The sequence below is a fragment of the Carassius auratus genome, chromosome 11 (assembly GCF_003368295.1).
Source record: "Carassius auratus strain Wakin chromosome 11, ASM336829v1, whole genome shotgun sequence".
Lineage (NCBI taxonomy): Eukaryota > Metazoa > Chordata > Actinopteri > Cypriniformes > Cyprinidae > Carassius > Carassius auratus.
The window spans coordinates 13,018,444-13,032,243 of NC_039253.1; the positions used below are offsets into that span (position 1 = coordinate 13,018,444).

Sequence of the window (13,800 nt, forward strand, 5' to 3'; positions counted from 1 at the left end):
ACCAAAAAACAAACAAAAAACTATTTTATGTTGTTTGATCTTTTAAATGTTCAAAATAACTAAATATTAAAACTTAAAACTCTAACAGGCTTTTCCATTTTCATAAAAATGCAGAAAACTCATGCAACGCTGCATGAAGGCACCAGTCTGAACAGCAACAACACTGGTTGGATCAACACGAGTGAATTATGTTCAGGGAACATTCACAGAATATGTCAAATGAAGTTGATGTGATCTTATTAGGTTAGCATGAATTTTACTCATCAGTATATTTTACCTAATTTAAGTTAATATAAATCAGTTTTAATGCATCATAATTGTATTAAGTTAGACCAACAAGTTTTTTTATGGTGGCTGACATATACAGATGATAATATGCCAGGGAAAAAGGGTGTCCAAAAGTGTGATTGAGATTGTTATTTTTATTTATTTAAACCTGGACAAGTTAACTTTTTTATCTAAGTGTTGTGGAAATCATATAATTTGTTATGAACAATGTGTATTTAATAAGCTGTAAAATGCAGTATACTCAGACCTTTGGATGCCACTATATAAAGGTTTGATTTGCTCAGTATTATCATGTTTAACATCCCCATTTATTGATCCTTGCAGGCAAAAGGGCTGAGCACACACAAAAAAACAGAGATTTTCTTTATCAAATAATCAATTGAGACTCAGGAGCTTCTCTAAATGGTGGATCTCACTTCAGGGTCCCTATAATAATAATATACACAAATGCCTATCAGACTTGTCATAAGTTATTATAGTGTGCTTCATTTAACACTTTGTGATTTTGTGATTTCAATATTAAATAAAAAGATTACTAATAAAATGTATTAGTAGCTCATATTTAGGCAATCACATTAAGTTTTGACTTTCTAAGTTAAACATATGAGCAGGATACTTGATGATTTCCCTGTGAGGATGGGCACCCACTGTCAGATATTCTGACAACTTAGGGCACCCTTTTCTGTTAAAATTTTCCAGTATTTCTATAGCTGACCAGATTGTTCACTGGACCAGCTTCTGTGCCAATACAACCACCGTTAATAGGATTATCCTCATAACACTGAGTGTGAATGGGCTCTGCTCTCCAGTCACTGCAATCATTCCTGACATGCCAGGCAAAATACAGTCTTTACTCAGTTTGTTTAACAAAAGCTGCTTCTGTGTTCTTGGTTTAACGATCCATGTTGTTGCAGAAATTTCTGGTTGGCTGATCCTTAACTCGCTACCCAAGGGATAAGCCAAGAGAATCCCTGGATTGTACTATAATAATAATTTTACTCCATCATGTACTTTTGGAAAGACAAACAGAAATCCCTCATTCTTCAGGTCTGAATCCAACTAAAGTGTTTGCTCAACTACAAATAAATCCTATCCTTTTCACATGAAATGAAGAATAAATAAATAAATTCAAAATAAATAAATAAAGCAAAAATGTACATTACATGAAAACTACATTTACATAAATGATTTGATTACATAGATCTTCAGTTAGGTTTCTAGAGCTCTACTTTCCCACTGATTAATAAAATCAGAACCTTGTTTTTTTTTTGGCTGCATGAAGAATTTAACATTACATATAGAAAGCATTAAGTTCTTTAAAGGGATGGTTCAACCAAAAATGAAAATTAACCCACGATTAACTCAAAACATCCTATTGTAGGTGCATATGACTTTCTACTTTCAGATGAATACAGTCATAAGTATATTTAAAATGTCCTGGTTCTTCCAAGCCTTATAATGGCAGTGAATGGATGTTGATTTTCAGTAGTCCAAAATAAGTTCAATGAAGTGAATAAATGCCCCTAAAGTGAAACGACACATTTTTGTAAGAAAAATACCCCAATTTAAAACTTTATCAATTACTAACTGTTATACACATGTTTATGAGAGAGTTATGTCCAGCAGATGATGTAGGACATAGGCATAGCATAAGCGCCGATAAGAAGTAATAGCCAGTCAAGCCAAGAGGAGACTTGTTGTCTTTTGCACATTTTATGATAGATGGTTCAGATGCACTTGGACTACTGAACATCAACTTCCATTCACTGCTATTATAAAGCTTGGAAGAACCAGGACATTTTTAAATATAACTCTGATCTGTATTCATCTGAAAGAAGAAGTCATATACACCTAAGATAACTTGAGGGTGAGTAAATCATGGGGAAATTTTCATTTCTGGGTAAACTATCCCTTTAAGATACTCATTTCCTATTAAAGAAAAAAAAAATTATATATATATATATATATATATATATATATATATATATATATATATATACACACACACACACACACACAGACACACACACATAATCATGTGACATACCCGGGTATGTTTGAGGATAAGCAAGGGATAACATCAGCTTTCGGTTCCAAAATCAGAGGTTACTTTCAGGGTATGCAGGTAAGCAGAGTAACTTTAACCCTGGAACATAACCTGATCTGGTTATCTTCAGAGAGCATTCACTTCAGCGCTATCAGCGCACGTGTGATCTACTGATGAGCCTTCAGTGGGCGTGACAGATAGCGAACAATATTATAGAATATTACAATATGTAATATAGCCCATTCTTTTTTGTATTTCTATATATATTTGTGTGATATGTTAATTATGAAGTGCTAATTTAAGTGATAAATAAGGGAATACATTATTGTAATATGGTAATTATATTTATTTTATTGGCATATATAACAAATATCTGTATAAATTATAAAACACTACGACAAGGCAATGTTTCATTTAATATATTATATATTTATTTATTACATTTTATATTATTATTTTATATTATATGCACTAAGCATGTAAATGACCATTGAACAAAAGAAGAAGAAAGAAACCGCATGGTGCACTTTTTCTTAGCGTCCATTTCTACAGTGACTTGTCGCTCTGTTGAGTCTTAACCAGGAACATATTCGGAGTTTGAATGAACTTACTGCCGGACGCGTTTTTGGAACCACATACCTCGAGTAAGCGAGGTTCGGGGTTAATCAAAGGTTTAGCTGACGGTTAGTTAACCGTGCTTTCTGGAATACACCTCAGAGAAACTCACCGAGCAAGTCATTCTGTGGAAGCCACTTCATCAGCTTGACATTTTCTGGGACATTATCAGGAATCTCACCTGTATACCGCCAGAGAACCTAGAAAAAGTGACAGTTTAGACAGCTTTTATTCAAAACAAATCTTCTTGTGAAGGCGAGTTATAAAATGGAACCATGTTACCAGTTAAGTCCATTACTTTAGAAATTCCCATTTTGTGAAATAATTTCCATTCAAGTAGACACTTCTATATGTGAAATCCTACATTTATTTTTGTTGAGGCTACACATTAATAGAAGCTTATGGAATATGTCTCTATTAAAAAAAAATTGCTAGATGATTCATAGCAATGTAAGAACTTTAAAAAGAGACTCTGTCTCGGTCAGAAATACTATCCACTGTAATAATGAGCATTCTCTAGAGTGCCAAACCCCCTTTTCAGCACACACAATAACTTTAATGAGAACAAGATGTTCCTGGACTTCCTCCGCAGCTATAGCTAAAGCTCTGCGTGCAGCCTCCACTTAGCTTTAGACTTTACAAGATGAGAAAACAAGTGGGTAATGTGGACTCGTGAACCCTACAGTCCTGTACTGAGAGACTGAACATGTGGGATGCTGAACAAAATGGTTTCAGGTCACGCACCACAAAGTTTGCACAGAAGATATAGCTCTAAGTCTTGGGTTAGTAAATGTGTGTAGTTTAAATGTTTATTTTACACCTTGATTGACAGCTTAAATTGCACCAGAATAACTTTGGATTTCTGCCATGTTTCTAAAATGTATGACATTCCAACTTACCCAAGGACTATTACAATAAAAAAGGAAAATTAGAGAAAATAACATCCATTCTCTTACTAAAATGATGATGGATGCCATAATCATACACTACCCAGAATAATTTCTTCACTATGAGGTGTTAATGTGTTGCAGTCCCTTCTCACACTATATATAAAACTGAAATGGGATACAGCATTAAAGACTGAAATACCATAAATGGATTGGCATGAAATGTGGATAATACACCAAACTACCACTAGCTAATAAATATGGAGGGAGATTATTTCATAACACTTAAGATCAAAAGAAAACAAGACTCCAGACAACAGCTTTGCTGGAGACAATGTGGACCGTTAGAAGTGGATCACGCACATATCTTTTGGAGTTGTGAGAAAATGTGCAGCTAATGTAGTTATGTCTGAAGTGCTTGGATATATAATACCCAGAACCTATTTATTTTCGCTTATAGGAAATATTATAGGCGTAGTACCTAAAAGTTACCAATATTTATGTAAGATTCTTCTTGTGGCATGTAAAACGACTTTAACTAGGAATTGGCTTAAAGATAGCACTTTGAATTTTAAGCAGTGGTTTGAGATTATTGAAGAAAAAAATGATTTTTTACCCTCTGTGGAATCATACTGAAAGCCTTGAAAAAGACTGCAGCTTTCTCTTTTGGCATGGAGGAGACCAGAGAACCCAGACTGAACACCACAATACCATGCTCTCCAGAGCCCTCCACGAATTCCTCCACCTCCTGCAAAAGACAGACAACAAGCCAAAAAATAATAAGCCACATTTAAATAATGACCTTGTTACATGTATAGCTCAACACAGTAAACTAGTTATAGGTGTAACGGTACGCATGTAACCACTGCACGAATGGAACTTCACTGGAAACGTCTTAGAACTTTTTTTATATTAATTTTGATATGAAAAAAAGTCTAAACTTGTCTATTTTTTCTTCAGGAAATTCAAACAAGAAATGCCATGTTGAAGCTCTTTAATGTGGTGGCAGATCGCTGTATAAATGCCTTAGTTCAGACGGCAGCATTCTCTCTTAACTACTGCTTAATCAGTGTTTCAACCGCAGAAAGACATCAGTAACACAGCTTGTAAACAAAATGTCGCGTAGCTTTTCATTTACCTGTCATCAGTGTCCACTGCTGTTAGTTCGCTTGAGAAATTAATACGTTTAGAGAAAACTATTTCCAGAAATATTACACTCTTAATATTTTTTTCTTTAACGGTCAATTATATCTTAATTATTTAATGTTTGATTAAATAAATGTTATAGTAAAAAAAGTTATGACACTGTGTAAATGCATGTATTTCAACAACAAATATACATTTTATGATTTAGAAGTTAATTTAAAAACTGCATTATGTGCAATTTACAGGTTTGCATAATTTTTTTTTTTTTTAAGTTGATTGCTCATTATTATATTTAAAAATTAATAGTAATTGAATTTCAGTTTGGGCCCTGTTGTGCTCAGAGACAAAAATCTACCTCATCTTATGCTCAAAGAAAATTTTAATTATAACTGAATTTATTTAAAGAAAGAAATTTTGTTTAGTTAACCACAGTTTAATAAAAAACTAAACTGAGGTATGTACCGAACTGTCATGTTTGTGTACCATTACACTCCTATAAACAAGATATGTAACACAGAAAAAGCACACGTTTGCATTATGTACAGCTTCATCAGCAAGGCTCATGTTATCTCTCAATCACCACCAAACCTTTTCATCTCACCGGTGTCTTTCCTATCTGATATTTCAGACCCTATGCTTTGCACAAATCACACAATTACATGTCTGGGGTTTTCAGAGCTCAGGACTTATTATTTTGCCTGTAAAATTACCCCTGCCTCAAACATAGAAAGGAAAAAAAAAAACTGGTCCTCATGGAAGGAAGGGCGTCTGACAAGAAAAATAACACAGAGGGAAAGAAATGGAGGAGGTTGCGTGCCAAAGAATACAGCGAACATGTTGCGTTGCCTCAGGTTACCAGTGCCCTGGAGAAAGGAGTCATATTACCATGGGTTATGTTTGTATGAGGGTAAATGTAATGCATGTTAAAACAAAGCACCAATGTCAAAGCTCAAAAATGGAACCCATATTTCCAGAACGACCCCAACCCAACCTTAAAAAAACATTTCCTTCTGAGGAAATTACATCTTAGGCCTACTAGTCATGAAAATGTTCAGGAACTTTGATTAACAATACAATGTATTTATTTTAGGCAAAAACTTTTAAAACCTCTGCATTTTGCAGTTAGCTTTTTTGACCAAATCCAAAAGGCACCTCTGGTGACTTACCTCAGAAAGTTCAGCACTCTTCCGACAGTTGATGCCCCCGATGAAGACCATATTTGGCATGATAGGCCTGGGGTACTCAAATGTAAAATCATATCTAAGCAACCAAATAGCTCCGCGGCCAATGATCTCCTGGTATGTCACATCCGCATCCAGGTATCTTGATGCAAGTTCATCAAAACTGGCATACATTATTCGACACAGCACCAGCTCTACACCACTCATGACGAAATTTTGAATGCGCTCTACAAAGGTCATTTTGTCAGTGTTGCCAGACTGAAACCGAGGTACATACGATGGAGGAGAAGGACACTGTGAAGCCATCATGTCAAGGCCACAAGGCATGCCACGAAGGAAGTAGACCACAGGGAGACCGAGCTTAGTAGCGATAATAGGTCCACAGGGCAGAAAAGGGTCTGTGAGCAGCAAGTCAAAATTCTCCTCTTTCAACTTCTGCATCAAAGGTTTGTTGTAAAGCAGCGACTCGCATCCTTCCACCTGTATTCCTGTGAAGTTCATCAGACGCCCCACTTGGATGACGATGTCCATCAGCGCAGGGCTACGCGTGAACACCGCCTCCTGAAACCCTTTCAAGCTGGCGGACAGCTCCTCCTTGGAGATCTTCACAGGGAAGGTCTCAGTGTGGAAGAGCTCAGAACTCTGGATCAAGAGGTTGTTCTCGGGCACCAGGACCAGGATGCTATGGCCTCTCTGGGCCAGTTCTGTCGCCAACACCTTCATGCTCAACCAGTGACTGCCTTCAACAGGCATGACCAGCACCCGGCCACCCTGCGCAGGCCTCAGCCAGGCACCCAGCCATAGCAGCAGCAACCCTGAACCCAGCCCCCTCAGCCAGCCCTCCTTCAGCATAACTGGGTCTGCCTAAGACCAAACACACACACTGCAAGAAAACCAGAGCAGAAAACTCCTCCTCCAGGAAAAGGGGCTGTATTTACATTCTCCCATGAGAACTGAGAAACAAGAGAGAGAAAGGAAGAATGAGAGCACGTCAGTTGTCCGTGTTTTGGTTTGCAGATCATGAGAAAAACATTTCCTGAAAGGGAAAAAGTGCTCTGCAGGTCCAGTACAATGTTACATACCACTACATATTAAGTTTTTTTTTTTTTACAAGAACTCGACTCACTACAGTCATAAATTACACTAAGTTGTGTTTTACAAATCTGATATCTTTAAACACTTAAATACAAAATTAAAAGTAGTAGCCATAGGTTGCACATATCTAAATACACCACAGTTTCTCAGCAGAGATAAGCATGGATTTAGTTGTTAGCGTTCTAAGTAAAGAACGAGCACTCAAAGATTAATTTGCAACCAGCTGTATGAACTCAAACGCATAAGAAGGAAGAATTGTTGTCAGGTCAGCAAAAGACAGCTCTCACCAGCACCTCCCCCTCTGCTCAAGCCCAGCTTGCGTGAGAAGCTCGCCACTCCTTTCCTTCCCATCTCCTCAGTTAAAGAGATAACCCGACCAACAATACTTCCCCCAATCCAGTCTCACAGCAGTAGGCACACTTTGCCAATAAAAGGAAATTACCTGTATTGTGAGGAAAACAAAAGGAGTGAGATTTACTGTGGTACTGTATAGTTCTCTCACAGTCTCTTATTTCTTAATGCTAATTCTTTGGCTGGTTTTATTAACTACAGCAACAAAGTTCTTAAATAAATCCTCAAATACTTCCAGTAAAACTACTACTAATTATTATTACTACATTAGCGGATTCCTGATTTGGGGGATATCCAACACTTTTCTTTAGTTAGTTGCAGTTCCAGTTGGTGATATTTGCTTTCTGTAATACTTTGCAGGAATCAAACCTTTTGACCTTGCCCAAGTACTGGTGTAATATGTTAAACACTGCCACAAATGACGTACTGTAAGCAACAATCTATAAAGTGAAAAAGTAAAAATCCAAAAAATCCCAAACTTCAACAATGTATCCAGTAAGACCCAGTGACCCTGTCATGGCCGATAGGTCTCCATTGTAATCCTCCCCCCACCCAGCTATGCTGTGGGAACCCCACACTAACAACTGAACTGTTGTTTATCGCTTTAGTACTGGGACTGCAAATAAGAGAGAACAGTGACACCTGTCGTAATTTTATGAAATAAAAATAAGGAAAATACATATGTAATTGAAAAATGGTAACCATCAGAATTTCACTTGTGTTGTGTTGTACTACAAAGAATAATTAACAAACAAGGCAAACTGAGTATTAGTGAAGGGTTCAATCAAAGAAAAGCCTGTTTTACCAGAAGAACACCTAATAATCATGCAGCTCTAGTATGCATGTGACTGTATATATGCATTTGTCCCTGGAACACCAGAGAATAAATATAGAAATATAGTATAAAACAGCTGTGAATCATTACATAGTCCTGTGGGTGAAGGGCAATCTCAGTTTAACCCATAGCCTACTAAAATATGCTTTGTCACTGAAATAGTTTCCACCACAGACATGGCCTACTTTGAAGAGGCACTGCACCCAGATAGCAAACACTGTGTGTTCAGCTATGGTAAGTTTAAAGTTAACCTATAGACCTTAAATTTTAACTGATCTGTCTGTGTGGCAATATTTTATGTCTTTTGCAACTGAGTCACAAATTAATTAATTAATTACTTAATTAATAGCAATTAGCAGGGGAAAAAAGATAAGCACTTTAACTAAGATGAAGACCTTGACAATGAATTACTTTTGGTCAAATATCCCACTTGTATTTTGCCTTTTTTAACTGGTTCCTGGGACCTTTGTCACCCTTTTCAGCCTGGATTTACAAGCATAGTGTCTTTTGAACTGTATAAGTTTTACATAGTTTAATCACACAATGTTACTGAAATTTTGTGAAAATTGTACATTCTAACACACTTATGACATTATTGAAAACTGACCAATTCCCTATACTGTATTTCACTAGTCTCACCTTTTTCAGTGGGTTATTAATTTTACAGTTAATTCCTCCTATGAGCTGCATGTTGGGCATCAGGGGTTTGGGGAACTCATCAACCAGATGACCGCAGTGTTCAGGATCTCAGTCAGGCTCACTAATCACATGGCTTCTGACAACTGCTTCCTGTGCGCATGCTTCAGAAATACTGCAATACGTTTAGCATACGACCCTTATTAATCTATATAAAAATAAGGGTCGCCACTCCTTTCCTTCCCATCTCCTCAGTTAAAGAGATCAGCCGAACAACAATAATACCTCCAACCCAGTCTCACAGCAGTTCGTCCACAACATACCCTTAGCTATAGCACACTTTGCCAATAAAGGGAAATGGCCTGTACATGTATTGTGAGAAAAACAAAAGGAGTGAGATGTACTGTGGTATAGTTCTCTCACGGTCTCTTATTTCTTAATGTTTATTCTTCGGCTGGCTTTATTGAAACTACTGTACCAATAATTACTTTTTTTTTTTAAAAAGCTGTAGCAACAAAGTCCTTAAATCCTCAGATACTTCCAGTACTAATTATTATTTTTGTTTCATAAAATTATTATTATTATTACTACATAATCCTCCACTTCTTTTTAGTCAGTTGCAGTTCCAGTTGTTGATATTTGCTTTCTGTAAAACTTTGCAGGAATCAAACGTTTTGATCTTGCCCAAGTACTGGTGTAATATTTTAAACGCTTAACATCTGCACGAAGGATACAAATGATAGAAGTTCAGTTGATTTGTGGATTTTCTAAAGTGCTTATTTACCAGTTTGTCATCCTAAGCAAGCAGTGGCTTCTTTATAAAAAAAGAATAATCTTTGAACCTCTTAAGAAGACTGAAGATCATCTCAGCTTTGACTTCCCAGTAGACCAAAACATCAGTCTACAAAGGGTGCAAGATGCGCACTGGAATGTCAGAACACAATGACGAAAAGACATATGGTCGGAGATCTGTGTGACGAAACGAGAGTTGTAAGACGCAGTGTCTGGTCAGGCTATGGCGGTCAAGTGTGGTTTTCAGGGTATTGTATTCCCTAGTGAAAATTAATATATGAAAATGTATTTGAAATACATTTATTTCATGCTAAAGATACAACAAATGCATTTACATATTTATGTACCTAATAAAAATATCAGACAATTGTACTTTCGGTATATTTAAAGTAATTTGTTATTAAACTAATTTTGTACTTAATGCAATTTAGTTGTGTGGAAGTAGTGCTGATACTGAAGTATATTTGATTGTAGGAACTATTGCAATTAAACACTTTATTAAGAATTTATTCAAAGATCATAAAATCCTCATTAATAGGGACATAAACACATTTTAGGCTTAATATTAGGAAATCTGCATTGTGCACAAGTAGTAATGCAAAGTTGAATTATAATTTTTATATCAGTAAGTCGGAATTGGTATGTTAGTAAATATGTTAATAGATTTGAACTACACTTGAAAAAAATGTTATATATATATATATATATATATCTTTTTTTTTTTTTTTTACTAGGGATGAGACATTCTGATTTTGCAGAGTAAGGCATGTTCCTATCAACATGTTTTGTTGATCCTGGAACAATTCTGCAAAAAAAAAAAAAGAAAAAAAAAAAAGGAAAGGATCTAACCAGTATTCTTACCCTTAACCATAATCTAAGCTTTAAGCTTCAGTACAGGGACATTTTCAGTTAATAAAAATGGTGTAAAAGCCCCTAAACCAGTCCTAAAATCTGATTGGTTGTCAGTAATGTTATTACATGACCAACAAGAAAGTTACCTAGATATACGTGGAACCTGGCAAAATTAGGTGCACCCAAAAAGTCCCTGGCAATGAATTACAATGTGTAGCTACAGAATCAATCATATCTTTTTTTTCTGACTGAAAACCCAGAAATTTGGTCTACCTTTTCTGCTTCTACTTGCTACTATGAGCTCAAAAACCTGAGTATCATGTAGCAAGTAAAGGTGATGCTGACCTTTTTCAGTGGGTTCCTAATTCCACAGTTAATTCCTCCTATCAGCTGCATGTTGGGCATCAGGGGTTTGGGGAACTCCAGATTGAAATCATACCACATCAACCAGACAGCTCCAGTGCTCAGGATCTCAGTCAGACTCACATCTCTCTGAAGGAAGTCGGATGTCAATTCCTCAAAGGGCCAGTACATCAATTTACATATCAGTGGTTCCAGCATGCTGGCAAAAATGTTCAGTACATGCTGACTAAAAGACATGCGGTCTGAGTACTGTGTAAAGAAACGTGGCACATATGAAGGAGGCTCAGGACTGCCTGTGGCTGCAGCTTCACACAGTAAACCCCTCAACATGTACACCGCAGGTACGGACAGATTATACGCCAGAATGGCTCCCATTGGTAGGGCAGGATCAGTTAAAACAGCATCAAAATTTTGTTCTCTCAGAAACTCTATAAGCTCTCTGCTCTTTAACAGACTCTCCGTTGTAGAGGCCATATAGTTTAAAGCATTTCTCATAAAGTCCACCTTTAAAGAAACACTCTTCAGTAGGGACTGCTGTGGCTCGGTTAGTTCACGAACATGTTCCACGATCATTTGGTTGATTAAATCCTGCCCATATGTGACTGGAAACGTCTTTGTGATGTAGTGTTTGCCTGGACCCAAGCGCATGCTGATCTCTGGAATCACCACAACCACCGTGTGTCCTCTACGTCCCATCTCTTCAGCCACAGCCTTCACCCCTGTCCAGTGACTTCCATCCATGGGCACCACTAACAGCTTCCCAGTCCAACTGCTCTTAACCTGCTCCAGAGCTGCAGAACAGATTATACTGCTCACTAGACATACAATTAATCCTAAGTGCATCTTTATAGCCGAAGACTTCAAAAAGACTGACGATGATGAACCTTTACCTCTGTGCTTCTGTTTGTCTCACAATCTACATTACAAACATATCAACTATTTGCTTTTGACATAGACGGCTTTCTAGATTTTCAGTGGCTAGACAGAATGTGGGAGGGACTTCATTCTAAAACCTATTTATGGTATTTCTCTTACAAAACAAAATCCATTAAAAAGCAAGCACAAAAAGAAGGGAAAAAAAATCATTGTACAACTAAACACTGTTTGTTGAGTTTGCCATTTGCACACCGATTTTGCTAGCTAATGATTAAAATGTTGCCAGTGTAAACTGAACTGTCATTTATTGACAGCACTATTGTTAAGACATACAAAAACACCACATATCATGATGCAGCTTTTTTTCCCCCCATTTCATTTCTTAAACAATATAATATATAACTCATCTCTTATAAAGCATAAAACAATCAGAAGCTTCCCCGGCAAAAGCACATTCTTTATTCAACTTGACAAAGTGCAAAAACCATGTCAGTTTAACTATGTTAAATGTTTGGAACGATATGAGGGTGAATAAATAATGACAGAATTTTCATTTTTTTGGTGAACTATCCATCTACCCAGTTGAAAAAACCAGCATGGGGTTGTAGAAGCATAGCCGTTGGTTTGAGCTGGTCCTTAGTTGGTCATGAGCTGGTTTAGGCTGGTCCTGAGCAGGAGCTAGTTGTTTAGGACCAGCTTAAGCTTGAAACACACTTCTAGACCAGATGTAGCAAACACACTGAGGAAGCAAACATTTTCATCTCACGTTTAGGCATCAAAAGAAACATTTAGCACTCACCTTAGTAAGAGGGTTTTTTATGGCACAGTTAATCCCCCCGATAAGAACCATGTTGGGCATCAAGGGTTTAGGAAACTCCAGACTGAAATCATAACGCAGCAGCCACAAGGCTCCACTGCGCAGGATCTCTGCCACACTTACGTCTCTCTGCAGGAAACGGGATGCTACACCCTCCATTGACCAATATATCAGTCTGCAAAGCAATGGCTCTACGGTGCTCACTAGAACATTCAGCACACGTTGACGAAACGACATACGGTCCGAGTTGTTTGTAAAGAACCGTGGGATGTAAGACGGAGGGCTCGGACAGGCAGTGGCCGTCGAGTCTAGCCCGCAAGGTAAGCCTCGCAACATATACACAGCAGGTAAGGAGAGGTTATAAGCCAGGATGGCCCCAGTTGGTACAGCTGGGCTGGTGAGTACGGCATCAAAGTTCTGCTTCTTCAGGAAGTCCACCAGCTCTTGGTTCAATAGGAGACTCTCAGCCGTGGCTCTTTGGAGGTCCACAAATTTCCTCATGTTACTAATCCTTGTGCTGATCTTCTCCAACAAAGGCAGCTGCTTACTCTCCATTACTTCAGCATTCCGAGCTTGTAGTTCATCCAGTTGTTGCTTTCCGTACGGAACCGGAAAGGTTCTAGTAGTGTAGTATTTGCCAGGTCCTAACAGTACACTGACCTCTGGAATGACCACCATCACTTTGTGTCCTCTGCGGCCCATCTCCTGCGCTACAGCTTTCACACCAGTCCAGTGACTCCCATCCATCGGGACCACTAAAAGTGAACCGGACCAACCAGGTTCTCTCGGCTGTATTGTGGCTCCCACAGCTGCAAAGGCGAGCATGAAGCACACCAGAAATGCAACCAGTTTCATCTCTGGTTCTTGACGTTCTCACAGTGTCTACTCGAGGAGAGATGCTTTCTGTCAATGATTGATCAATGTCTTGTGTAACGCGAGACTCCCGGAGTCTGTCCCCTTCACCATGTGGAATTAACTGGATCAAGACTTGTTTTTCTGTGCGAATTTCTTGAAAGGAT

At 37.7% G+C, this 13,800-nt stretch overlaps 1 protein-coding gene across 4 annotated transcripts in view; it reads right to left on the bottom strand.

Annotated features, from left to right (window-relative positions):
- LOC113111066 (UDP-glucuronosyltransferase) overlaps positions 1–13,785 on the bottom strand; it is a 15,731-nt gene extending 1,946 nt beyond the window's left edge. The window contains exons 1-4 of one of the 4 annotated variants that reach the window (XM_026275503.1): positions 12,764–13,785; positions 11,071–11,217; positions 4,454–4,585; positions 3,063–3,150 (exon numbers count right to left, since the gene is read on the bottom strand). In XM_026275503.1, the coding sequence (XP_026131288.1) occupies positions 3,063–3,150; positions 4,454–4,585; positions 11,071–11,217; positions 12,764–13,636 (1,240 nt within the window). In that variant the 5' untranslated portion in view covers positions 13,637–13,785. Of the gene's footprint in view, positions 1–3,062; positions 3,151–4,453; positions 4,586–6,149; positions 7,692–11,070; positions 11,218–12,763 lie in introns of those variants that run through there. The other 3 variants (XM_026275506.1, XM_026275504.1, XM_026275505.1) reach the window with 3 other exon arrangements.
- Between the last annotated feature and the right edge of the window lie 15 nt (positions 13,786–13,800).